Below are 27927 nucleotides of genomic sequence, written 5' to 3' on the forward strand. Positions count from 1 at the left end.
ATTTAAAGAGAATGTTATTCCATATGTCTATTGTTTATTCTGATTCCATAATCTTCACTTGGCTCATTCTCATCATCACACACAGTGATTCTCAACTGGGGCCCACGTGGGGACACAAAGGGCAGAAGGGTCAGGTGAAGGTATATTAGAATCTGGGTATTTGTATGTGAGTGTACATGTAGTTCAATTACTACCATCCTCTTTTTCTTCCAGACAGTCTAATATCACAATCCTGCCCACCACCATCCCTCACTGAGAATCACTACTGTGTACAGTTATCCATGGATACCCTGACAAACAGTTGAAAACCTTGAATGTGTTCCAGGAAGTCACAAAACTGCAAAACTAGGAGAGATTTTAAAGACCTTCTAGAGCTCAGTAGGTCTCAACCAAGGGGTACTTGTAAATATGTAGGGCATTTTTGGTCATCACAATGGGACATTGCTACTGACATTTACTGTCTGAGTGCCAGGGATGTTAAATTTTGTGCAACTCACAGGACAGTTCCAAATGATGAACAATTATCTTGCCCCAAAGGACAACAGTGTTCCTTTGAAGAAACACTGCTATAGGTCAAACACTACATTTTCTAGATGAGGACAAAGTGAGATCCCAGAGAAGGAAATGACTTACTAAAGATCACACAGCTGCACAGTAGGGCCTAGAACCCAGGGCTTTTGTTTATACTCCCCTTTACTGCTTTCTAATCTGGGTCTGGTAAGCCTGTGGCACATCTAGAAGAGAAATCCAACTGAGTATATCAGTCAAGTACTCAGGAGGCCACCTTGTTATCACAGTCCTTTGTACATTTTCTCTAGCCCCAGATCTCACTCTCACCTTCAGAGATCTAGTCTAGAGGTGCAAGTTTGGCAGTCAGCAGCATGGGAAGCCTTAAGATGAATAAGATCACCCTGGCCAAACACATAAAATGTGACAAAGCTCTGGGGAGCACAAACATTAGTAGTCTAGTTGAGAAAATAGGAAGCAATAAAGGGAACCGAAAAGAAAAAGTCAGTAATGTAGGAGGAGAGGTTCAAGAAGACAAAGGGAACTAATTACAAACGGTTTTTTGTTTGTTTTTAGTGAAGTAATAATTACCACTAATTGGGTACTTATATCCATTGATTCAGTGTTGGTTGTCTATCCTGTATCTATTCCTTGCTTCTTCCTTGCTAACAGAAATCAGACAGTTTGAGGTTGCAAAGAATCTATTTTAACAGTCTCTCTTCCAATCTCAGCTGTCGCTGTAAAGGCCACGTGATATGGTTCTGGTCAATAGGATATGAGGGTATGGTATCATCACCCAATCTTACTGAGTTTGTACAGGGAACACAAAACCATATTTGGTACTTTAACATTCCATTTAATAGACAAGAAAATTTTGCAAAAGAAGAATAACTTAGGGGGCTTATCCTACCAGCTAGCAAAACATACCACAAAGCCAAAGTAATTAGAAGAGTGTATCGTAGTGCAGGAATTGATAAACAAGGTATGACGGAAACAGACCTGGAGTGGTCAGGAACACTCTGGGGAGGACGCACAGAAATAAGTAATTCATAGGTCTTCCATAGTAGAACTCCTCCAGACCTCCTGGCTATCAAGTCCTTTGCACATTTTCTCCACTCCCAGATCCCCTCTCACCTTCAGAGATTCAATCGTGGCCTGCTTGTAAATCTTTCCTCCAGGAGCTTTCTTCTGAGGACTATTCTGGATTCTGGGTGTTCGAAGGACGAATTTATCCATTGCTAGGGGACTCCAACTACCTTCACGTGTTTGCACCGTGTTCTGCTCAAGAAAGAGGGCAGGTTCTAAAACGTCATCAAAGCTTCTGTGATGTGTGTTCCCTAAAGTGACACAATTGGGTTCTACACACTCTGGAAGCATTCCTGAATTATTAGGACTCTTGGGTGAAATTCACAGGAAGATTTCCTCCTGAAAAAGAAACATCTTCCTAAAAACTGAAAACTGTATACAATGATGGGTCTACTTCCTGAATTAGGAGGTGTCTAGCTTTCAGAAGTGCACACTGTAGAGGGGCTTCCAATACTGGGCCAGGCGTTGAACCTGGTGACTTCTAAAGCCTCTTCCAACTTAGGTTGGGTTGTGGCAGGGTTAGAGTTCCCCCGGGTTCAATGAAGCTGTCTTAATTACCGCACCATAGCCACAGCCCCAAGGGTTCCCCTAGTAACCAATAACCAACAACCTCCTCCAGATCTCAGCAGGGTCCTCACTGCAACCAGTCATCTCCAGGAACTACTCCGTGGTCAAAGGACCCTAACCACGACGATCCTGCTCTGATCCCAGAGCAAAGGGAACCACCACCTTCCTCTGCCCTCAGCACTCAGGAGCCCAGGAAGGGGAAGCCTAACAACGATGTCATGTGAGATGAGACCCACCAGGAATAGCAGCCCTGTCAGCAGCTGGGCCTCTCCAGAACGCACCCTCTGAGGGCCCAAGCCTAGACCTCGGGGGTCAGAACTAAACGACGCTTCCTTCCACTGCTGCAGTTTCTCGTTAGAGGATCAGCCAGCCGGGAGAACACCGACGCCCGTCAGCGGGGTGGAGGGGGTGGGAGTGAACCAAACCACATTCCCCAGAATACACCGCGAAGGGGCGGGCTCGGGCGCACCTAGGGCGGCTGTAGTTCTCCGAGACCAACTTTCCCAACCCACCGTGCGCCTCCCGCCTATGGAGAACCACATGCCCCAGCGTGCCTCGCGAAGCTAAGGAGTCGCTTCGCTCTAGTACTCGCGATGTTTGGACCCACTTCCTCTCGCCAATCTAGAAGTTAGTAGACCTAGAGGTGGGGCGAGAGGCGGCAGTTTCGGGCGGGTCAGGGCGGAGCTGAGAGGACTGCAAAGGCGGAAGCAGCGGCCCGCGGGACTGGGAAGGGGCTGGTCCCGGAAGGAGGAGGAAACCTGAAAAGAAAACAGCAACAAGCTGAGGTGCTGTGACAGAGGCAAACAAGATGGCGGCGGCAAAGGGGAGCCTCTGGGTCAGGGCCCAACTGGGGCTCTCGCCGCTGCTGCTGCTGCTGACTATGGCCCTGACCGGAGGCTCGGGGACCGCTTCGGCTGAAGCTTTTGACTCGGTCTTGGGTGATACGGCGTCTTGTCACCGGGCCTGTCAGTTGACCTACCCCTTGCACACCTACCCCAAGGTAGGGCCCGTCCAAAGCGGGCTACAACCCTTCCGTGGCCTCCCATCTCTCCGCTCTCCCGTACCTCTGTCGGCTTTGGAAGCCTGACTGTTGAATCCACCCTTCAACCGCTGTCTCCCATCTGTGTAACTCCTGTTTTCTTCCCCTAATCTTACCCGCACCGCGCTTCTGCTGTAATTACCGGAAGTTTGTGCCGCACCTACCCTGTAATAGGCTGGGGACACAAAAATAAGCAAGACACGACCCCTTTCCTCTGGGGCCTTGCGGGGCAGCAGGGGAGACGAACACTCGGAGGGGGAGGAGTATCCAAATGATTAATGCGGGGTCCTCACCTTCCAGGGACGGCGGGGGGAGGGGGGCAGTTGCAGATACGCCAGCCCACAAAATGTTAACTCTTAACCCCTGTTCCCTGAGCGCCTCTCTGGGCTGGGACCTTGCAGTCTGTTCCTGGAGTCAAACAAGTAGACAATTCCACCATAGTATGAAATACATCAAGGAGTTGGGAGACGCTTAGGAAGGGCTTTCCGCCTGTGTTGAGTAACTGTACAAGGCGCTCACACTGGGACTGGAATGGCTTAGAGAAAAAGCAGTTAGGTTGCTGCATTCAGAAAACTTACCATTCAGTGCAGCAGAAGACAGAGGGAATAAGTGGAGTGGGAAAGAAATGAAACTGCCCTTAGTAGGGGGATCACAACTTATAGACAGAGTGACCCTTCCTCCCCTCCTTGTCCGCCCTCAGGTGCTGCCTTTCCTTTAATTCCATTCCACTAATCGAGTTGTTTTGCAGCTTCTAAAGAACTGTTGACTCAACATCCTAAATTGTGTGGTGACTCCCCCACCCTTCCAAATATATAATTTGGGTATATTATCCTCCCTCCCCCGCCTTTCTTTAGGAGAGCTTTTGCTGGTCTTTTTGCCCTTGCTTTTCCTTCATCTTCCCTATGCTGTATGCTTAACTGTGTGGCTAGCCCTCTTTGCTCTCTCAAACTACAAAGTGACAGGTTTAGGATGTTCCTTATTGGCAAGTGCTTTCAGGCTTTTGAAATTCTGAAGTTCTAAATGCTGTCACTGCCTGTATGTTTGTTTACTGCTGGATTTTACATTGCTTGAGGATTATCAGTTTTCAAGAAAAAGTGTGGGAGAGGGGATTATCAAATTTTCAGTCAGAGACAAATATAGCAATCAAGAGAGAGAAATGAGGAATTCTGACTTCCAGACCTTCAAATCCATGTGTACTGCTCCTGGATACATTATTTTTTTCTCTTCTTATAAACCTCTCATAAGTAAGAGGATTGTATGAGGAAACTAATATTGATTTGTCCTGGAATTGGGCAGAGACTTATTTTGTATCTTTCTAGTGTTTGGATGTATTGGTTGTTTTGTTTTGTTTTTTCTGAGATTTTCCTAGCAAATTTGTAGTTATTTGAATACATATGCTGCGAGAATAAACAATTCAAAAGGATGAACATTTCTGGAACCTCTAGGTATTTTTATAATATCCACTACTTTCTAACAATTGATGTGATATCTAAGTGTTTTTTACTTATTCAGTACAGCTCTTCTCCGCAGGAACTCTAAATCATCTGGCTCCCTGTGTGTCCTGGCCTTAAAATTGATTAACTGTCTACTCTCTGTTAGCCAGTGTGATGGGAGATTTACCTCCATTATCTCCAATTCTCACCCTGCAAAGTTGGGTTTTACAATTGAGGGAATCGAGGCTCTGAAAGGTTCAGTGACTTGCCCAAGGTCACATAGCCAGGAAGTAGTGGAGTAATAGGAATTCAGTCCTAAAACTGGCTGTATTATGCTGCCTTCTATTAATAAAGTTATATTATTACAAATATTTAATTTACTTATTTCACTGATGTCCGTCAGTCCTCCTTCAAATTATTGTGCTTTACAGTTCAGGAAAAAGCAGTGTGTGTTATAAGAAATTAGATGAATTTACAAGGTCCTGTAGCCTCTCTTGGTCTGGTATTTGTGACTGGCAGATAGAACTCTCATTTTAATGACTCTTTTTCAGAATTAATTATTTGTTGCAAGAAAGTAGGATACTTTACTTGTTTGTAAGTAGATACTTAAAATTATTATATTTTACCCTTTAACTTTCTTCAAAAGTATAATTGCTTAACTTGTCTGGGTCCAAATGCAGGAGACATAAGTCATGTTAATAACAAAGATAATTATAGAGCTAGCCTGGTCATTTTTTAACAGTGTGTGGGCTCTGGAACCATACAAACCTGGGTTCCATTCCCAGCTTCACTTTTTTTTAAGTTAATTGATTGATTGATTTTTGACTGAGTTGGGTCTTTGTTGCTGCACGTGGGCCTTCTCCAGTTGCGGCTAGTAGGGGCCACACTTCCCTGTGGTGCGCGGGCTTCTCATTGCGGTGGCTTCTCTTGTTGCGGAGCATGGGGTCTAGGCGTGCAGGCTTCCGTAGTTGTGGCACATGGGCTTAATTGCTCCGTGGCATGTGGGATCTTCCCGGACCAGGGCTCGAACCCGTGTCCCCTGCATTAGCAGGCGGACTCCCAACCACTGCGCCACTAGGGAAGAGCCCCAGCTTCACTTTTACTATCTGTGCGTCCTTGCTGATTACTTAACTTATCATGACTTCATTTTGTCAACTATAAAAAAAAAAAAAAAAAAAACACCTCACACCTTGCAGAGCAAGTGTGAGGATTAAAGATAGTATACATGGCACTCTTAGCACAGTGCCTAACACATGGCAATAGATAGTTATTTCCTTTGCCCAATGTCATAAAACCAATTTGGTACATACAGTATATTAGTAATGCTGAATAAGAGGGAGAATAGTTAGCCTGACTTAGCTCAGGATAAGAATATGCATGTAAAATCTATAGATAGTAGGGTTCCTTCTTTAAGGAGGATTCATTAAGTTTCCTTCTAATTATTTAGCTGGTATTCAGTTTGGTGGGGAGCACCATTTCCTTGTGCTCTAAATTAGGGAAGGTCTATTTTATATAAGCTTGCCAGTCACTTTGGATACATAGGGCATGAAATATTATCTAGAACATGAAACACTTACTTGGAATAAGATTATGATTTTTAATAGCTACCGATTGAGTGCCTGCTCTGTGCCAGGTATCCTATGATACATTAAGTGTTAGCACCATGCCTGGCACATTATGGGTGCTCATGAAATATATTATTAATGTTATGTCTACTTATTAGTTAGTATAGCATAATATTAATGATGTTGTAGATATAAGATATATAAATAAAATAATAAAGTATAAAATAAAATACTCATCATATTTCAAGATTGGCATATGAGTATTGGTCACTGTTTTACAACTAAGGAGTTGAGGCTGAGAGAGATTAAGCCCCTTGCCCAAGGTTGTACAGAATAAGTGGTGAGGCTGAGCTTCTAACCAGGCCTAATTCCTGAACCTAGGCTCTTTCACCATGCTACAGTCTCTTCTGAAAATGGTACTGGAGGGCTTATTGGATTGGTTTAACACATGAAAACATATCTGAAAATGAAATGGTATGCAGTATAGCTCATACTAATGAGCCCATGCTTCCCCTATGCAATATAAGGAAATATGTGGTGCTCCAAAGACGTAAGAGAATTCTTCCACTGTTTTACAAAGCCTGCAAAAGCTACTCAGGTATGAAATTTATTTTAATTGCTAACTCTTTCAATTTCACTGTAACAATAAATGCAGCTAGAACTGAAGTCCAAAAATGCACTACCATCAAAGTTGTGTAATAAAACTTGTTTAATATTAGACTGCAGCCATCTCCTCTTAATGGATTGTTGCTGCTACATAAATTTTACTAATCCTGCTGGAAAGAAATGCATACCTTTGTATTCCGTTGGTTGCTAACTGGTATATGCACATGCTGTTTCCTTCCTTATTAGGTGCCTGCCAGTTTGTACACAGTGAACTACACAGTAAGTTGAGCGGGCTCCCCCACATGTACTGGTTTGTTTCAAATACTATACATTTAACCAAAGAAAAGCCTGTTGAAGACGTTGTCATTAGTCTTATTAAGCAGTTCACATTTTCCAGAGATGAGTCTTTCCTATCTTGAGCTCTCACACATATACAATGATGCTTATAACTGTTGTTTTCTATTTTTAAAACCAGTTATTATGATTAACACTACTGCCATTTATTGAGCACCTTCAATGTCCCAGGCACTGCACTAGGAATAGCTGTCTTCTGGCATTATTGAGGGGTTTGGAGATAATTTATAGTTTTTATTTCCTTTTTGAGATTTAGATAGGTAAAGTAACTTGTACACACTGACCTAAAAGGTTTTATTCCGAGTCTGGCTGATTCCAGTGGCCTTTCCCATATGTCACATGTTGGCCTTGTTTGTGTTCTCAGTTCAGGTAAACCAAGTTTAAAAAAATCCTTTCACTTAAGCATATTTTTAGATGTATACCTCACTTTATGGGGGCCTTTATGGCACTATTTGCCATGTGAAGCTAGTCGTGATACTTTTCCTGATAAGCCTGATGATTCGTATAAATATTTATGTGGCAGAAGTACACCATTGGTCCCTAAAGTACTTGTTTACTCATTTATACCTCTATTAAAGTTCTGATTATGTCACTGTTATTTTCAACTTTTCCCCCCAAAATATGACTATGGAATATGGAAAAAGGGTGATGTTTTTAACCCACTAGGTTTGTTTCTTGGATATCACTTTTATTATTTATTTGTTAGTTTATTTATTTATTTTGGATGTCACTGTTAAAACAAGGAACTAAGGGCTTCCCTGGTGGCTCAGTGGTTGAGAGTCCGCCTGCCGGTGCAGGGGACGCGGGTTCGTGCCCCGGTCCGGGAAGATCCCACATGCCACAGAGCAGCTGGGCCTGTGAGCCATGGACGCTGAGCCTGTGCATCCGGAGCCTGTGCTCTGCAACGGGAGAGGCCACAACAGTGAGAGGCCTGCGTACCGCAAAAAATTAAAAAATAAGGAACTAAAACTTCTTTGTATGGCAGAGGTCTTGGTATTACCTGGCTCCTATCATTTTTCTTTCAGTCATAAATCTTTTGTTGGACAATTATAATAAACCCTATTAACTTTGCTTTCTTTTTGACCTATTTTCCCCCCCAAAGGAAAAATGCTAGTTTTTGGTAATCCTCCCTGTTCTTGAACTCCCTAGGAAGAGGAGTTGTACGCATGTCAGAGAGGTTGCAGGCTGTTTTCAATTTGTCAATTTGTGGATGATGGAATTGATTTAAATCGGACCAAATTGGAATGTGAATCTGGTAAGATGCTATGCTAATGACATCAGCAGTATATAACATTGGTGTTTTCTTTGAGTTGTGTTATGCTTTTTATGTGCTTTCCTCAGAAAATGACAGGCATACTGTTTATTCATCCAGCATACTTTAATTATTATGAAGTTAAACTTTTAGTAGATACTGCTAGAAATTTCATGGGCTTTAAATTTCATCTGTTTATTGAGACAATGTTTATTTTATGCTGTGGATAGGACACCTTTGTTTAAGTAAGCATTTGGTTTAGACAAATGCAATAGTAATTACCCTTCTTATAATTCATCACTACCTTTTCAATGGATGGTATAATTTTCCTAAGCCTTTCATTCATAGGCTAGCTGACTTAGCTCCAAGTTTTTTACTGAATCAGGCCTTTGACTCAGTATTTAATAGTGTATTCTTTGTGGGTCATGCCAATAAAAGAAGTAACCAGAGTTTTGTCGTCTCTTAAACCACTATTCTTACCTTTTGCCAAAAGTGATGTGTTTAATAAAATAAACCTGTAATCAGGACAAAAATGATATTTAGCTTTTTAAAGAACTGTAATGGAATTTTCTCCATTCATTACCTTACACTGTTTATTCAGTGTAGCAGGAGGTACCTTTCTCCCTATCACTATGCCAGTTCTCACATTTAGCCTCTGTGATATCATAAACTTTTTTTATGGCTCAGTCTCCTAAATGGCCATCTTTATATGTGCATAATGCGGTTCAGTTTATTATCTAGCACCTTTGGGAAGTATATTACAAATGCATGACTGGGTGGAAAGAAAAATAAAATTGTTATAGTGGTAAAGTTATATCACAAGAAAGAAATGGCTCTAGTGAACTAAATGAAGAGTATATATGGTAGAGACTCATTCCAACTTTAGAATCCTGCTGTAGAACATTTTCTAAGTTCAGTTTTCTCAGAATTTAGGATGTTAGACTGATTGCTTTGTTTTATTTTTCCTTGCCATGTGAATACCCTTGCTTCTCAACTAAGTGATTCAGTTCCTAACAGTAATATCATATATTTGTGTAAATTACTAAAGTATATTATTTTGTTCAACCCGATGAAATAGGTCGTGGTAGTTCAGTTTTAGACCTATAGAAATCAATAGAGAGGTTAAACAGCTCCACCTAAGTCACATACACTGCCAACAAGTGGTGAAGCCAGAATTTCAGGATGCCAGTTCAGTGTTTTTTCCACTGTGCAGACCTTAGCTGTGAGGATCACCTCATATGAATGTCATCATGTAGCCAGAGCCTGAGTATGTAATTAATAGATTTATACCTGGAAGATCTGACTTGTGGGAGGCAGAAGATATGGGGTTTTATTAAAAGAATACATTTGCTACTGTTACCAAATGTGGAAATTCATATTGATGAAATACTTTTTAAGTATAATAAATTTCTTTATAAAATTTCTTTATAAGATGCCAATGTTCTCTCCCTTTTCTTTCTCTCCTTCTCTTTTTTTTCTTGTAATTTGACTGTTTTTCTCTTCCAGCATGTACAGAAGCATATTCCCAATCTGATGAGCAATATGCTTGTCACCTTGGTTGCCAGAATCAGCTGCCATTCGCTGAATTGAGACAAGAACAAGTACGAAACAATTCTGCCTTTCAGAAATGCCTGCTTAGATCGCACTTTGTATTGAAATGTATATTGCCCATATGATCCTATTTTAGTGTTACATTTTATAATTAGTCTTCAGCAAACAAATTATATGTTTGCAAATAGAAAAGTCAATTGATTAATTACTTTTGTATAATGCTTTACTGTTAAGATGTATGTTCACACCTATAATCTCATTTTGGTTTTTTTTCTAGGTCCAGTGACAGTATTATCCCCATTTTGCATATGAAAAAACTGAGGCTCAGAAAAATTGAGAGTTCCTTTTTTTCATCCCATCTGCTATTGCCTTAACTCAAATCATCATTATTTCTCATCTGTATTACTAAATTAACTTCCGATCTATCTTCCCACTTCAGCCCCCTCTAGTCCATCCTTTAGTCTGTGTCCAGATATTTATTTTCTGTGTCCAGATATTTATTTTCTAAATGGGAATCTCGTCATGTCATTCTCCTATCTTATATACTTCAGTAGCTCCCCATTACATACAGGTTTAAGTCCAAACCACTTATCACAGCCTGGCTCCTGATTACCTCTTCTATATCATCTCTTATAATTCCCCACCCCTCATACTCTATCCAAACATACTGGGAAAAGTTTTTTAATTTTATTAACTCTGGCATAAGAAGTACAGCCACATGGTACAAAACTCAAAAGGTTTAAAAAAAAAAGTTGACCCATATTACTACTGCACTACATGATCTGCAGTTGGTTGAATTCTCAGATGCAGAATCGCGGATATGGGGAGCCAACAATAATTTGTGTATATACACAGATTTCGGCACCCCTAACCCCTGCATTGTTCCAGGATCAGCTGTATAGTGAAAAGTCTCCTACTCCTGTATCTCTTAGCCACTCCATTTTGCTCCATTAATGTAGCCAGGGTTACCAATGCAGAGGTAATTTATATATATACAAGAATACATGTATTCTTTCTTTTCTAAAATATAAGTAATAAATAAAGAATGTCTACTCACTTTTTTTCACTGCATACATGTTTCATTGTATGGATGTATCATTTAAGCGGTCCCTTATTTGTGGACATGTAGGTTGTTTCTAATTTTTTAAATTTATAAATGATGTTGCATATTTTTCACATTTATATCTATAATAAAATCACAGGAGTAGAATTGCTGAGTTAAGAGGTATATGCATTTTTAATTTTGAGAAATAGAGCAAAATTGCCCTCCATGGAATTTGTATCAGATTTTAAAATTGACATATAATTCATTCTATAAAATTCACCCTTCTAAAGTATTTGGTGCAGTAGTTTTTAGTATATTCACAAACTGTGCAACCATCATTACTACCTAATTCCAGAACATTTTCATCATCAAAAAAAGAAATCTCATACCCATTAGCAGTCACTCTCCTTTCCTCCTCCTCCCAGTCCTTGGCAATGTACAACTTTTATTACAGTTTTAATTTGTGTTTCTCTTATGAGTAACTTTAAAAATAATTTCTAATTTTTAAGACCCATATTTATTTCCTTTTCTCTTAATTATGTACATACTGAACAGTCCTTAATGTTTGTAATATGACATTATTTCTTGCCTCTGTCCCTTCTACTCCCCATCTGCTCAGTGAATCCTCTTGATTCAGAGCAGGTGTCATGTCCTTTGCGAAGCCTTCTTAACCACCTCTGACCCCAGTTTGGGTTATGTGCCTTTCCCCATACACATGTTTCACCCTGTGTTTCACCTCTGTCCGATACAGATTAAACACAGATATACAGTGATAAATAGACACACATGGTTTAAAAATCTTAAAATTTATAATCTTAACGAATGCTTGTTTAGTGAACTAATCAATGAATGATTTCACAGCTATTAAGTGGGAAAATTGGATCATGAATACAGATCTTCTGATTCTAAAAACTCTTCTCTCTTAATACCCCATACTGCCTCTCTTTTGGAATGTAGCAGAACCAAAGCTATCCCTAGAGTTCAGCAAGTTGTATCCCACACTTGTGCTCTAGAGGGGCCCACTGCTCCTAAATAAGCCAAGAAGTCAGAATTGGAGGGGAGGTGATACCAATTAATGTAAAAATCTCATCAGTAGCTTACTGTATATAGTCAGCCCATAAATACTTCCCTCACTCTGCCCTGTTATCAGATACCTTACATTTTATGCATATATTCTTTTTTTTCCCATTGGTGTTCATTATAGCATGGTTTATTTTACATGAAAGCATTAAAGATGAGAATATGATTTGTCCCTTCCCCTTCTACCTCTTGAGGACTTGCTAATCCTTATTTAATCAAATCTTAAGATTCTCCACATTTTTGGACCTAATTCAAAAGCCTGTTATTTTGATAGAGGTGACAGGTAGCTTAAAGTGTGTTTGGTCGCAAATTAAAGGATCCTGTGATTTTAAGCTTCTCATAGTTAATTTGCATAGGTAATGAAGAGTTTACTCTAATGTTGATGACTATGGTAGAATCACTTAATGGTTTATATTCTGTCCCAATAAGGATTTGATTATGTTGCTCTCTTGAATATACATATATAAAAAAATAATATATTTCTCATGGTTTAATTTTTTTTTTTAAGCTCATGTCCCTGATGCCAAAAATGCATCTACTCTTCCCTCTAACTCTGGTAAGGTCATTCTGGAGTGATATGATGGACTCTGCACAGAGCTTCATAACCTCTTCGTGGACTTTTTATCTTCAAGCTGATGATGGAAAAATAGTTATATTCCAGGTGATGACTGTGCTTCATAGATTCATTTAAATACCAACAGTAGTAATGTATGTGTCTTAAATGAATGTCTTAGTATAGAGCCATGTACTTAGTCCCTTACAAATATTTATCATCAAATAATAATTACTTCCTAACCTACATTAAAACATTGGGCATCAGGACCCAATTTGACTTACCCCTCCCTCTGCCCATTGGAAACCTATTTAAAGCCTGTTGTTCCTTATCGTGTAAGAACTCTGAATCTGCTAAATTTTAGAGTGGTTAAATTGATAAAAATGAAACCTCTAGATATGAAACATAAGAAAAATTAATGTAGTTTGAATATAAATAATGTGTATTTATATCACATATGGATATTAGGGAAAAGCAATAGAACATAATTTTTAGTTGTTAATAGTGCTTTTTCTCATAACTCTTAATAAGAGAGCTTGTTGAAGAAGCATATTGCCTTCTAGAGAGGTAACTTTTCTCCTACCTCATTATTTACCGTGTGATATGATAATAATAGCTGCTGTTTTTGAAGGTTCATGTGTACTAGGCATTTACATATATTATCTCAAATCTTCAAACAACTTCATGAGGTTGTATTATCACTATTTTATTGATGAGGAAACTGTGAGTCTAACTTATTTAAGGTCACGCTGCCAGTATAACAAAATTAGGCTTCAGACCTGGGTTACTTTAGCTCCAAGGCTCATATACCACCCTACCATGCTGTCTTCCTTTTAATTTGGTTGTTAAATTCCTCAAACTTACCAGCCAACAAATTATGTTGTGATGCTTTCTCTCAGGTAATAATTAAAGTAAACCCTTTAATTATTATTGCCAATTGAGTGGCTTATTATAAGGCTAGTCTGTGATTTTTAGCATTGTCCTGAGTCTTGGGTACCCTGTACTTTATTTGGTAATATGTAAAACACAGAAGGAGTTTTCTCTCTTTAAGTTCATGAATAAGTTCTGTGTCTGAAAGCTACTTAAGTTAAAGCTTAAGTTGACTCTCAGAGTGGAGTCCTCCTTCATTCCTGATTAGATGTGAGATTAGCTCTGTTCTTCTCTTTATGTCAACTTAAGTGTGACTATGATGGAGAAAACGCCACTCCAGAGAATCAGTGCTACATAGGAGATGTAAAGTATGGAGCACTGAGCTATAATTTATGAATTACTCATACTTAGAGAAGAATGGAATGTTTCAGATGAGAAAGAATAGAGATAATATGTGTTTAACCAGAAATTTTGGCAGTCTGCTAAATTATTCCTGATCAACCAGAATTAGAACTCAGTTTTGCATGGTATGATACTTAATGTACTATGTTGTAATTTGTCCCTCTTTTTTTAAATTTTTTTTATGTTGTCAGGCAATTAAACTGACTAAATTCTTGATGATGCTATAAGTCTGCTTCTTTGCAAGGCACTGGATCTAATGTTTAGCAAGTGCAATTAAAATATATTGTGGTTAACATGTTTTATTTTTTATACCATACTTCTGTTACTTTTTCTCAATTTGAATCTTTGTAGAGATGATATGTTATAGAACTTCCTACTGAGAAAAGCTTAAGAAGAAGTACAAATGACTTAATTGCTTTCATTATCATTTTAGTCTAAGCCAGAGATCCAGTATGCACCACAGTTGGAGCAGGAGCCTACAAATTTGAAAGAACCGTCACTAAGCAAAATGTCCTGTAAGTTTTATTTTAAGTAGCTTGGGATTAAAAACATTAACAGTCAAATCTGGTGGTGTTAGAATTGGTTGTATGATTGTTTTTACACTAATGGAAGGTGAATAAATAATTTTTAAAACTGTGGTTCTCAAACTTTAATATGCATTAAGATCTGTAGAGTTTGTTAAAGCAATTTCTGAGCCCCACCTCCAAAGTTTCCAATTTACTAAATCTGGGATAGGATGTGAGAATTTGCGTTTCTCACAAATTCCTGGATTCTGTTGCGGCTGGTCTGGGGACCACACTTTAGAATCACTATTCTAAAAACATTTAGTTTGCTTTGAAGGATGTTTTGAGTATGAACTAATGAGAGATTCTGGTATCTCCCAACAAACTAACCAAATAGTGAAACTACCATGAAAATATGTTTTTATTCTGTTTTTATTTCTATGCTAGAAGTGAATTTAAACTTATAGGAATAGAAAACATCAGGCTAAAACTGCTTACCTTTTAAAATGTGCTAGCTCATACCTTATTTTAGATACTGATTTTATTAACCTTTTAATTATTTTCGTGGGTGGATAATGACAGCACATAACACAAGGCCATCTTTAGATTTGAACAAACCAAATTCTATTATTACATTCAGAAATGTAATTAAACAGAAAGCATCAATGTCAATAAAAATTTGAAAGTAAAATAGGAAATTCATAATGTTGTATAATATCCAGTTGATTTTTAATGTGCCAGAGGAACTTGCATTCATTATAAAATATGTCAGATTACATTTATAAAAGCAGCTGGATATCTGTACAGTGTATATATCTAGAAGCAGTCATTTGAGACTAGCTTTTGGAATATAGGATATCATAAACTTGTACCTTATTATTTCAGCAGATCTTCATATGAGAAGTTCACACGCACATAGGAACTATCTTGAAGATGGAGAACGTGATGGTTTTTTAAGATGTCTCTCTCTGTATGTATTCATCTTCACTTATGCATATAGGAGATAAAATCTGGCTTGTATCAGAGAGATGCAGTCCTTTTTATTATTTTAAAGTTATATTAGCTGCTCAAGAGTAGAAAACTTTTTTTTACCTTTTACCTTTTCCCTACCAAATCCAAAGTTGTACTTTTGGATATTTTATTAGTTTGTTTAAAAGGTAATTCTCATACTACTTTAATCAAACCCGAGCGGGTAGTTTTTTTCACAGCACAAAAGCATCCTTGTTCTTATTGGGAGTCTTTGATTTATGTTACGATATGTGCTTCTTCAGGCATCTCAGTTAAGCTTTAATTTAATATTTATTGAAAAAAATTCACATATGAGTAAACCCACACAGTTCAAATCCATGTTGTTCAAGGGTCAACGGTATTTACATAGCATTTACATTTTATTAGATATTGTAAGCAATCTAGAGATGATTTAAAGTATACAGGAAGATATGCATAGGTTATATGCAAGTACTGCACCACTTTATATAAGGGAATTGAGCACCCTCAGATTTTGGTATGGGAAGGGGCAACAGTCCTGGGACCAGTGCCCTGGGGATACCAAGGGATGACTGTGTGTCTAAATGGTTTGGGGGTTGGATTTTTGTTTTTATCTATATGGCCACACAGGAGGCTAGGGGAGGTAGATAAGGGCTACAGATAAAGGAGGGCTTTGTGTTCTATACTGAGTGTCATCTCCATGCCAAGGATTCTTTTTTTTTTTTTTTTAATAATTTATTTGACTGTGTCGGGTCTTAGTTGCGGCGTGGGCTTCTCTCTAGTTGTGGCACATGGGCTCTAGAGCACGCAGGCTTAGTTGCCCCTCAGCATGTGGGATCTTAGTTCCCTGACCAGGGATTGACCCCGCGTCCCCTGCATTGGAACGCGGATTCTTAACCACTTGACCACCAGGGAAGTACCCATGCCAAGGATTCTTAAGGGTGGCAAGGGAAAGTGGGCAGGCAAGGGTAATTGTTACCTTGTGCCCTCCTGGGAAGGAATATCAGGCCTTCTGAGGGTGAGGAGGGTTTTATCAAAGTATGCATGCTTCTACTCCTCCAAGGAGTTGTGATATGAGCTTTCTCCCTGCAACCACCCCCCACCCCTAGCCAAAAAAAAAAAGAGAGAGAGAAAGAGACAGTAGGCCATAGCACTTGGTGATAATTATCTACTCTGTGTCAGATACCAGACCAAGCACTTGAGTAGAGAGGTGAACAAGTGTGTATACACTCTAGTGGACTATTCTGTCTCAGGTGTAACACTGCAGTAGCCCACGCTACATGCTTCCTGTAATTTCTTAGAGTAGAAATAGTTTCTTGAGAGGTTTTATCAGATACCAGTAGGGTTCTGTTAGAACCTAAAAATTAATGCTTTTTACTGAATAAACTCTTTAAAGACTGCGTAAGAAAATGAGAATTAAAATTTTCCCTTCCTTTCATTGCTAAACTTGCTTTTGACCTTGTACAGAAAAAAAGGCAGTTTTTCTCTCTCTCAGTATTTTGGATTTTTGTTGCAGTTTGATAAGTTTTATGGAACCTAAATAATTATCTAATTTTAAGTTACAATTTATTCTTTTTTTTTTTTTGGCCATGACACGCAGCTTGCCAGATCTTAGTTTCCCAACCAGGGATTGAACCTGGGGACCCGGCAGTGAGAGCACTGAGTCCTAAACACTGGACTGCCAGGGAATTCCCTACAGTTTATCCTTAATACTGCATTACCTGGCATCTTATTGATGCCTTATTGCCTTTTAACATTTTGTCATGTTTTATGTTATTCTTTTAAATCTAACATTTTAAAAATAGCTTCACTTGTTCTTTAAATCTTAATCTATAGTTTAGTAAACAATAGGGCACTTATGGAAAAAACTCCAGGTGCTGATTCTTGTAACCGGCCTTCTACCCTAAGATATTTTAATCATAAGAAAAATATAACTATCTCTTTTTAAGATATGTGCTAATGGATACAGAATGCTTCATAATAGATATGGTCTTGTAAGTTGAAATTCAAGTAATTGTGCTAAGTTAAATATTTGAAATGTAGTAGAGAAGCTAACTTCTGGAAGCCTGTTGTGAATCCATTTATAAAACAAATGATCATTTCATAATTTATCTATTCTGTACCTTAATTCTTTGGAATATTGGGTTTTCTTAAAGCAAGTATTATCTTAATACCTTGCAAAATAATATATGACATTTGTGTAGCACTGTACAGTTTATAGGACACTTTGATTTGCCTTATCTCATTTAGTAATTTAAAAATACCCTTAACAGTAATTTGCTTTAATTTCATATATTTAGCAGAAAGCCAGTATGTCTGATTTTTTAATTTATAAAAGTAACATAGCCATGTTATAGAAACTTGAGTAATGGAGGAAAGGACATCATATCACCCTAATATAATAGCTATTATAATATTTTCTTCTCTAAGTATGTTTTTTAAAATAGTTTTAAAGGTAGTACACATAAAGTTTTAATTATATTATTAAATAAGTACACAAGATTGATTGCCTGTAATTGTTAAGAGCCTCCTATTTTTTATATTATGCAATTTTAACATAACTAATTGTTGATTTTTTTTTTTCCCCCCAGTAACTCCGGGTGGATTTTAACCATGACTCTTGTCCTCTCCGTGATGGTATTGCTCTGGATTTGTTGTGCAACCGTTGCTACAGCTGTGGAGCAGTATGTTCCCTCTGAGGTAAATTTAATTCTAACTCTTAGGCCTTTTGAAGACTGAGCCATATGATTTACTTTTTAAATGCCTTATTGGTTTAGCTAGAAACGCAAAGCCTTTCTACTAATAGAATGGAGAAGATTTGGTGGTTTTAATCACACACCGAGATTGGCACACATGAGAATTACAGGTTCTCAGCACAAGAATCCCTTTCCAGTTTTCTGTGGTGCTAACTACCATGATGACCAGTGTATGCCGCCTGGTTTGAGTACAGTGTCTCTCTTCTCCCTAGACCTTTGAGACTGAAAAAAACCCAGTGACATCAGTTTCTAAGGTGATATATAAGAAAGAAAGCTTGTAGAACTACTTAAAATTTTAAATTTAACATTGCCACAAATGTTAAGGAATAATTGCTGCTTTAGAAGCAGCAAGGCTAGAGCTTTTGATTTTGAGTAATGTGTTCTGGTATACCCTGATAGAGATGGAAAACTGTCTTGACTTTCTTGGTAATTAAAATTTAACTGGCTCAAGAAACATACTGTTAAGGTAAAGGATTTTTGTTTCAGAAAAAAGGTCTAATTTCTCTATGGTACTGGCACAAAAACAGAAATATAGATCAGTGGAACAGGATAGAAAGCCCAGAGATAAACCCACGCACATATGGCCACCTTATTTTTGATAAAGGAGGCAAGAATATACAATGGAGAAAAGACAGCCTCTTCAATAAGTGGTACTGGGAAAACTGGACAGCTACATGTAAAAGAATGAAATTAGAACACTCCCTAACACATACACAAAAATAAATTCAAAATGGATTAAAGACCTAAATGTAAGGCCAGACACTATAAACTCTTAGAGGAAAACATAGAACACTCTATGACATAAATCACAGCAAGATCCTTTTTGACCCACCTCCTAGAGAAATGGAAATAAAAACAAAAATAAACAAATGGAACTTAATGAAACTTAAAAGCTTTTGCACAGCAAAGGAAACCATAAACAAGACGAAAAGACAACCCTCAGAATGGGAGAAAATATTTGCAAATGAAGCGACTGACAAAGGATTAATCTCCAAAATTTACAAGCAGCTCATGCAGCTCAATATCAAAACAACAAACAACCCAATCCAAAAATGGGTGGAAGACCTAAATAGACATTTCTCCAAAGAAGACATCCAGATTGCCAACAAACACGTGAAAGGATGCTCAACATCACTAATCATTAGAGAAATGCAGATCAAAACTACAATGAGGTATCACCTCACACCAGTCAGAATGGCCATCATCAAAAAATCTACAAACAATAAATTCTGGAGAGGGTGTGGAGAAAAGGGAACCCTCTTGCACTGTTGGTGGGAATGTAAATTGATACAGCCACTATGGAGAACAGTATGGAGGTTCCTTAAAAAACTAAAAATAGAACTACCATATGACCCAGCAATCCCACTACTGGGCATATACCCTGAGAAAACCATAATTCAAAAAGAGTCATGTACCACAATGTTCATTGCAGCACTATTTACAATAGCCAGGAAATGGAAACAACCTAAGTGTCCATCAACAGATGAATGGATAAAGAACATGTGACACATATATACAATGGAATATTACTCAACCATAAAAAGAAACGAAATTGAGTTATTTGTAGTGAGGTGGACGTACCTAGAGTCTGTCATACAGAGTGAAGTAAGTCAGAAAGAGAAAAACAAATACTGTATGTTAACACATATATGTGGAATCTAAAAAAAAAAATGGTTATGAAGAACTTAGGGACAGGACAGGAATAAAGACGCAGATGTAGAGAATGGACTTGAGGACGCAGGGAGGGGGGAAGGGTAAGCTGGGACGAAGTGACAGAGTGGCATGGACATATATAAACTACCAAATGTAAAATAGATAGCTAGTGGGAAGCAGCTGCATGGCACAGGGGAGATCAGCTCAGTGGTTTGTGACCACCTAGAGAGGTGGGATAGGGAGGGTGGGAGGGAGACGCAAGAGGGAGGCGTTATATGTATCTGTATAGCTGATTCACTTTGTTATAAAGCAGAAACTAACACACCATTGTAAAGCAGTTATACTCCAATAAAGATGTTTAAATAAATAAATAGAAATAAAAACAATGACTTTTGAGCTCTTAAAAAAAAGTCTAATTTGATGATTCAACTTAGCTTTCAAGGAAGGAAAATTAATTATATAACTAAACATAAGATAATAAATTCTATTGACATCAGATCCAACTGAAATAAACTTTAGTTCTCATATGCCTCCAGAATGCAATAGAAAAAGAGAGAAAAGAAGAAAGGAGGGAAATTTGAAGAATGGTATTGATTGGCAGAGACAGGAGGGTGGACAATATTCCCAGGTACAGACAAGAATAAGCTACTATCAGGGAAGGACTGTAAGCAGCTGACTTGATTAAAAGAACTTAAATTAGGTAATTAAACCAAATGAATAAAGTTAGACAGGATTGGGAAGAACATTGAATTGTGGAAGTGTTAGACAATGGGTGAATTTCTGTAGAACTCATCTGTTTATGATATGATCTGAACATCCTCTTGCTAATTACCTATTTGTGTTCTTGTTTAGTTCTGATATCCATATTTTAATCATTTTATTGTTCCTGATAAAGTTGAAATTACACATCTTACATAGTATTGCCTTTGCCTATTACTTGCTTTTGAACTGCCCCATGCACTCTAAATCCTCATGACAACAAAGCTACAAACGCAGAGTAGTAAATCTTTATTGACACTGTGGTACTTTATTCCTTCCATTAGCACAATTCCTTCTCTTTACTTCTAGGATGCCCCTTGTAAAAGAAAGATACGCGTAGAGATTGGTGTGGTTATTTCCTGGAAAGATTGAATTACTGGCCTCAGGTGGAATTTACCTTGATAAAATCACCACTACCTGGCTTCTGGTTCCCAGGACTACTGACTAATGTTGAGCATTTTCTGCTGGACACCGTTCTAAGCATTTTATATGAATTAGCTCATTTAGTCCTTTCAGTAACTCTGTGAGATGGCTACTATTATTATCCTCTTTTCCAGATATGAAAACTGAAAGAGAGAATGTATTATTGCCCCAGTGTCACATAACTAGTAAGTGGTAGAACCAGAATTTAAACCCAGGTCATCTGACTCCAAAGCCAGTACCCTTAAGTTTTTTAGTTAACCTAGAGTCATCACTAGGGAAGTTGATTATGTTACTTGTATCAGGAGCTCATCTTCTGTGTAACCTCTTTTGACACTAGGAAGTTGAACACCACTGGGACCACATGTTTCATGTTTTTGAGCCAGGATGCTCAAACTCTCTTACTGAAACAGTTCTTAGATGGACATTTCATAGTTTTTCCTCTCTTATCTCCTTACTTGACTTACGGAATTGATCTCCTCTTCTGGTGTTGTTTAGACATAACAGTGCTTCACATTGTGGTTTTGGTTACATCTTACAGACCTGGGGATCTGTCCCTCCCTTTCAGAATACTCTTGGTCTTTTTCTTCCTTTTAGATGTTGTCTCTGCTGTGATAAATTTTGTCTTGATTGTATAGCTTTAATTCTGTGAGAAGTTCTTTCCCCTTATTTCCAAGTTGTTTGTAGAACGCCTCGTTGTTCCCACATATGCCCAGGCCCCTGGATCATAAAGCCTAAAGCATCAGAACCACACGTGGAGTCCTGTTGGCAGCTATTACATTCCCTCCTGATATCTGCATATGGGTGTCACTTTCTTTCCCCTCTCTAGAACTCTTCTTCCTGTCCTTAACAATCAAAAGTATGGTGACATCCTCAAAGAGCCTATGCTTTCCTAAGATACATCTTCTAGAAAAATATATCGAAAACACTTATTTGAATTCACTGCTTTTAGGCTTTACTTTGTATCTGAAACCACACTTTAGCTAAGTAATAATGTTTTTTCAACTGTTTTTTTGTTTGTTTTTTTTTTGCCGTATGCGGGCCTCTCACTGTTACGGCCTCTCCCGCTGCGGAGCACAGGCTCCGGACACGCAGGCTCAGCGGCCATGGCTCACGGGCCCAGCCGCTCCGCGGCATGTGGGATCTTCCCGGACCAGGACACGAACCAGTGTCCCCTTCATCGGCAGGCGGACTCTCAACCACTGCGCCACCAGGGAAGCACTCAACTGTATTTTTAATTATAAAAATTCTATATACTTGGTATAGAATTTATAAAGTTATATATAAAGAAGCAGGAAAAAAAATCACTCATCCAGAACTATCTCATATTGCCATTTTAGTGGATTTCTTTTCACAATTGAAAACTGTATAGGACTTGCCTGGCAGCACAGTGGTTAAGAATCCGCCTGCCAATGCAGGGAACATGGGTTCAAGCCCTGGTCCGGGAAGATCCCACAAGCCGTGGATCAACTAAGCCCGTGCACCACAACTGCTGAGTCTGCGCTCTAGAGCCTGCGAGCCACAACTGCTGAGCCCGTGAGCCACAACTACTGAAGCCTGTGTGCCTAGAGCCCACGCTCCGCAACAAGAGAAGCCACCACAGTGAGAAGCCCGTGCACCACAATGAAGAGTAGCCCCCACTCGCCGCAACCAGAGAAAGCCTGTGCACAGCAAGAAAGACCCAACACAGCCAAAAATAAATAAATTAATTAAATATATTTTTTTTAAAAAAAGCTGTATTAACTGGGACTTCCCTGGCCATCCAGTGGTTAAGAGTCCATGCTTCCATTGCAGGGGTGTGGAGTCAGTCCCTCGTAGAGGAACTAAGATCCTGCATGCCTCACAGCGCAGCCAAAACAAAAAGGAGAAAAAACAAGCTGTATAAACTATTTCAATATTAATGTTTTGTTTCTTATTGTAAAATATAGCAGTGTAAATACTCCTTCCCTGGTATTTTCTCCTTTATTTATTGTAAAAGTAGCTGAGAATTTAGCATTAGGAAAGTTATTCAGATTTTCTTAATCAAAAGCTACCTATTTTAAACTTTACTTTCATAAAACCTTTTCATTGATTTTATTATTGGAACATAAGTTACTTCTGACCCCTCTCCATAGTAACATGAGACTCCGTGTTAAGAAATACAAGCAATGAGCAATGTTATTTATATTTTGTTATATTATTTATGTATATAATCCTATGTGTTTATAGGAAATCATAGACCTGCTGAGAGAATGTTTCTCTTCAGTATGGACCTGGTATCTTGAGCTCAAACATGAAATATAAAAAGCTTCCTTTTCATTCACTACAAATAAAGCTTAAAATGGTGCTAATAAGGGCCAGGAATGTGGTCTTGGAAACTTATGAGCAGCTTTATTTTTTTTATTTAGGAAAGTTCTGAAATAATTTATCCTTAGCCTGTTTTGTATATAGTAGGTACTCATCATATAGCATTTGATAGTAATGCCAGAAAGAGTTGGCATTTGTTGATCTTAAAGCAGTATCATTTTGAGTGACTTACAAAGATTTTGATCGTTTTTTCTCCACTGTTTTTCCCTGTTCTTTCACATTTATGATGTTTTTTTGAAACTTCATGAAATAATGCTTTTCTCTTGTTGAGCTGTCTATTTAAGATAATAAAGAGTTATCATTCATAGTGGTCCTTGTCAGGCAGGTCAAACCTGACTTATAAAAACAGGGTTCAGCAATATTGGATATTCCTTTCTAGAGACCAGGCAGCCTCAGAAAATTGCCAAAGCCACAAATAATAATATAACTGCTGCCTCAGTGTTAATCTCATTATCTGTTTGCATCCTTTTTTCTTATTTGTCAAGACCATGATCATCTGATTTCAAATGGTTAGTTAAGAAAGGTTTTAGAAGACTTCAAATAACATTCATGTTAGTAAATCACAGACACTTACGGATAACATATGATGTTCAAGAGATTAGAGGTACAATGAAGAATAACATGAAGGTGGAACAAAGTTGAATGTTAAAGGCTGCAATGACTCAAGAAGTAGGGTGGGGGCTTCCCTCATGGCGCAGCGGTTAGAATCTGCCTGCCAATGCAGGGGACACAGGTTTGATCCCTGGTCAGGGAAGATCCCACATGCTGTGGAGCAGCTAAGCCCAAGCACCACAACTACTGAGCCTGCGCCCTAAAGCCCATGAGCCACAGCTACTGAAGCCCGCGTGCCTAGAGTCTGTGCGCCATGACAATGAGAAGCCTGTGCACTGAAATGAAGAGTAGCCCCCGCTCACCGCAACTAGTTAAAGCCCACGTGCAGCAACGAAGACCCAACACAGCCAAAAATAAATTAGGTTAATTTTTTTAAATAGTAGGTGAAACATGTCTTAAACTATAATAAACATTATTTGTCTAAAAAAAAAAAAGACCAAGAATCTTGCTATTTAGAAGCTTTAAGTCTCAAGAGAGACAATCAGAAAACGATGTAAATGCCATAGCTTTTTAATCTAAATTCTGTTAAGAAAATGAGTTTTAGAAAAGATTTATGTACATCTAAGATTGCATAACTGGTTAGTGGCAAAGGCAGGCCTAAAGCCCAAATACATACTAATTGAGTTTATTTTTAACTTTTAGAAGTAATACGTGTGACATAAAATTGACTTCCTCTTCCTCACTTCTCAGATAAACCAGTCAATAGTTTTTAAAAATTTTTCCAAGCAGTTGCCATTTAAAAATTTTATCTTTTATTTCTTGTTTTATCAATTTTAGACATTATGTGATGTCCTCCTACTAAAGGATGAGTTTAGTTCCCTTATACTGTCTTTCACTTCCATCTCTTCAGTTGCTGGGTTTTGGGTTTTTTTTTTTTATATATATATAAATTTATTTCTTTTATTTATTTATTTTTTGGCTGCGTTGGGTCTTCATTGCTATGCGCGGACTTTCTCTCATTGAGGTGAGCGGGGGCTACTCTTCGTTGCGGTGCGCGGGCTTCTCATTGGGGTGGCTTCTCGTTGCAGAGCACAGGCTCTAGGTGCATGGGCTTCAGTAGTTGTGGCACGTGGGCTCAGTAGTTGTGGCTCGTGGGCTCTAGAGCGCAGGCTCAGTAGTTGTGGCGCATGGGCTTAGTTGCTCTGCAGCATGTGGGATCTTCCTGGACCAGGGCTTGAACCTGTGTCCTCTGCATTGGCAGGCAGATTCTTAACCACTGAGCCACGAGGGAAGCCCCCAGTTGCTGGTTTTTATAATGTATATTATTATTTTGTATACATTTAGTGAGTGCTTTACAAATTTCTGTTGACTCCTCATTACTGCCTTTCCTTCTCCCTTTTTACACTGTCTCAATTTTCATTAATTATTATGATTGTTGACAATAAAATATACTCATTCTTCTGTATATATACTTTCATAGGTTGATCTGAAAAATTAAAATCCACTAGGCAGCATTTACAGTATTATGATTATATAAATATTCAAAGTAGAACACTGGTTCTATTAAAACACTGGCAAATATAAGCCTGAATACTTAAAAGTGTTCCCAGGAGAATCTTCCATATATCTCTGCTTAATGGAACCCATTTTTGTTTTGTTCTGGCTTTCTTCCCATTTTCTAAGTCATCTCAGTTGCTACTGTTTCTTGTATGTTATTTTCTTTCTTGATTTCCTCTTTACTTTTGCTGGACCTCCTTAAGTAATTTTTTCATAAAGGATACTTGAGCAATAAACTTCCCAAGGTAACACTTTTGAAAATACCTCTGTTGTACCCTTGTATTTGATTAGTAATTTGAGAATACCGAGTAGCCACAGAATCACTAAACATACTGGTTAGAGGTTATCCACATGCTCCCATCCATTTCCCTGCACGAATTTTACTCTTTCTCCCTGATCTTCTAGATAGCTTCTTCCATATAGATGTTAGAAATAATTTAAACAGTTCCTGGTCACTGTTTCAAGGTTTTTAAATGTTAAATAGAGTTGTGAAAGTTTTTCTCTCATTGTGCCCCAGAGCAAATTATCACATGTTAATTTGGGTTTTAAGGAGGCCTTAGTGTATCAGATCCATGTCCAATCCATCAACCACTGAATTTGTCTTGAAAATATTCTCTTACTGGAAAAGTGTCAGGTACTGGGCCACCTCCTTGGTGCAGGATAGTTATTGCCTTGAAACAGTAGACAGCAGACCACATCTGAAATGTGTTCAAGTAAGCAGCCATCATGACAATCACTTTTAGAACTTTTTTATCACCCCAAAAAGGAAACTTATACTAGTAGTTACTCCCCATTTCCTCCCAAGCATCTTCACCAGCCATAGACGACCAATATGTGTGGTCTCTTGTGACTGGCCTCTTTCACTTAGCATAATATTTTCAAGGTTCATCCATGTTGTAGCATGTATTGGTATTGTAGATACTTAAACTTTTGAAGGTGCTCTTTATTCTAAAAGCACCTTTCCAACGTCAGGTACTTCTGTGTCAGTCTGTCTTTTTAATATAGTCAGTTGCCCTGTCAATAATGTCAGCACTTCAGTTTTTAACTTACAGAATCAGAGATTTATTGCCATATGCATTAACAACAAAATCTATCCCATTTGTTAGTAAAAACTTTTCCTTTTCTATTTTTTCCTTTAGGAGATAGGCCTATATCTAAATAGACCTACTCTCAAAAGATATTAGACATTTCCATTATACTTCAGTGAATTTTATGACATTTGCACTGATTCTGTGTTATGCTTTCATTCTCTCGTTTTAGTATCTATCTTCTTGGATATGTTAGTAATAATTTGAGCTTTTATATGTTTATAAAGACCTTTCTATCAGTGTTAAAGTATTTCATGTACATTCTTTGTTCTACTCACAGCCTTTTAAAATAGTACATACCATTTTCCATATATGTTAATTTAGAACATTTAGTAGCAGAGAAACTTAACCCCAAATCATTTGACCACTTGGTTGGAGAGCTAAGAACTTAAAGGAATTGATCACTTAAGGCATCAAACATCCAGAATCCATGCTCTTGTTATGACCACACTTACTCCATTTAAACCTGAGCAATTTTTCTTGATGCTCAGTTGTTAACTTCTAAGTATTTTAAGTCAGTACATGCGGAAAAGTTTTCTTTGGCCATCCACTGGGAACTGAATCACATATCTGTAACACTTTGAGTAAAAGCATTCTTGAGGACGTTTATAGAAATTTTTTTTTTACCAGATACCCACAGATTAAATTGCTATTTTTGAAGACTTACTTGAAGAGGTTCCTAATTATCCAAATTGCTAATGTTCGTTGATTGTTTTTTGCAGAAGCTGAGTATCTATGGTGACTTGGAATTCATGAATGAACAAAAGCTAAACAGATATCCAGCTTCTTCTGTTGTGGTTGTTAGATCTAAAGGTGAAGATCATGAAGAAGCAGGGCCTCTACCTGCAAAAGTGAATCTTGCTCATTCAGAAATATAAGCTTTTTTTTTTTTTTAAGAAAAGTGTATAGACATCTAAATTTCCATTCCTCATAGTGCTTTTTAAAATGGTTTCATTGGCTATAGGACTTAAAAATCACTATTAAATGCAAATAAGTTACCGAAATCTGTGACGACTGTATTTGCTGTAATTTTACCTGTAATTTTTTTCTAGTAATTTAAGAGATGGATATTTGGGATTGTATTTTTATTTTACTAATATCTGTGCTGTTTTAATTATTATTTGCATTGTTTTTGTTTGTTTCCTTTCTTAGCCAAATTCTGTGAGCTGATCATTGTTTTCCCCCACCTCCTACCATGTCAGTCGCCTTAGTTAATAAGTTGAATACTCAGTAGGATATGACACTCCTGCTCAGCAGTGGCCCACAACCTGTAATTTGAAATTTAGTAGAAAATGCCCTTTAATACTCTACATTTTCAGTTGTATTGAACTGAAATCATTAAAATTTTATTTGAATAATTATGTGCTGGAATTTGAGTTAATATACTAATTTTCCA

The 27927-nt window shown here is 38.0% G+C and overlaps 2 protein-coding genes across 6 annotated transcripts in view; one reads left to right on the forward strand and one right to left on the reverse strand.

Moving 5' to 3' along the window:
- Positions 1–2519, reverse strand: part of TCEANC2 (transcription elongation factor A N-terminal and central domain containing 2) — a 36921-nt gene extending 34402 nt beyond the window's left edge. Inside the window, exons 1-2 of one of the 4 annotated variants that reach the window (XM_029231058.1) lie at positions 2397–2519; positions 1642–1785 (exon numbers count right to left, since the gene is read on the reverse strand). In XM_029231058.1, coding sequence (XP_029086891.1) covers positions 1642–1743 — 102 coding nt within the window. In that variant the 5' untranslated portion in view covers positions 1744–1785; positions 2397–2519. Of the gene's footprint in view, positions 1–1641; positions 1915–2203; positions 2271–2396 lie in introns of those variants that run through there. The other 3 variants (XM_029231061.1, XM_029231059.1, XM_029231057.1) reach the window with 3 other exon arrangements.
- Positions 2520–2732: 213 nt separating this feature from the next.
- TMEM59 (transmembrane protein 59) lies at positions 2733–27892 on the forward strand. 2 transcript variants are annotated; one of them, XM_029229133.1, is made up of 8 exons: positions 2733–3160; positions 8307–8412; positions 9916–10010; positions 12594–12746; positions 14344–14425; positions 15302–15383; positions 17992–18100; positions 27254–27892. In XM_029229133.1, exons 1-8 carry the CDS (start codon positions 2969–2971, stop codon positions 27407–27409), a joined length of 975 nt encoding a protein of 324 aa, XP_029084966.1. In that variant the 5' UTR covers positions 2733–2968; the 3' UTR covers positions 27410–27892. The 2 variants fall into 2 exon arrangements, with proteins under 2 accessions (XP_029084966.1, XP_029084965.1); XM_029229132.1 differs by having other exon boundaries at positions 2862–3160; positions 15299–15383; positions 27254–27889.
- The last annotated feature ends 35 nt before the right edge of the window (positions 27893–27927 follow it).

This window comes from Monodon monoceros, unplaced genomic scaffold (genome assembly GCF_005190385.1).
Source record: "Monodon monoceros isolate NGI ecotype Baffin Bay Population unplaced genomic scaffold, NGI_Narwhal_1 Super_Scaffold_18, whole genome shotgun sequence".
Lineage (NCBI taxonomy): Eukaryota > Metazoa > Chordata > Mammalia > Artiodactyla > Monodontidae > Monodon > Monodon monoceros.

Excerpts from the sequence above, each read along its gene's own strand:
- TMEM59 (XM_029229132.1), top strand. The coding sequence starts at position 2,969 with ATGGCGGCGGCAAAGGGGAGCCTCTGGGTCAGGGCCCAACTGGGGCTC. Across the intron at positions 3,161-8,306 it reads CCTTGCACACCTACCCCAAG|GAAGAGGAGTTGTACGCATG; the intron begins GTAGGGCCCGTC and ends TGAACTCCCTAG. Across the intron at positions 15,384-17,991 it reads TTTTTAAGATGTCTCTCTCT|TAACTCCGGGTGGATTTTAA; the intron begins GTATGTATTCAT and ends TTTTCCCCCCAG.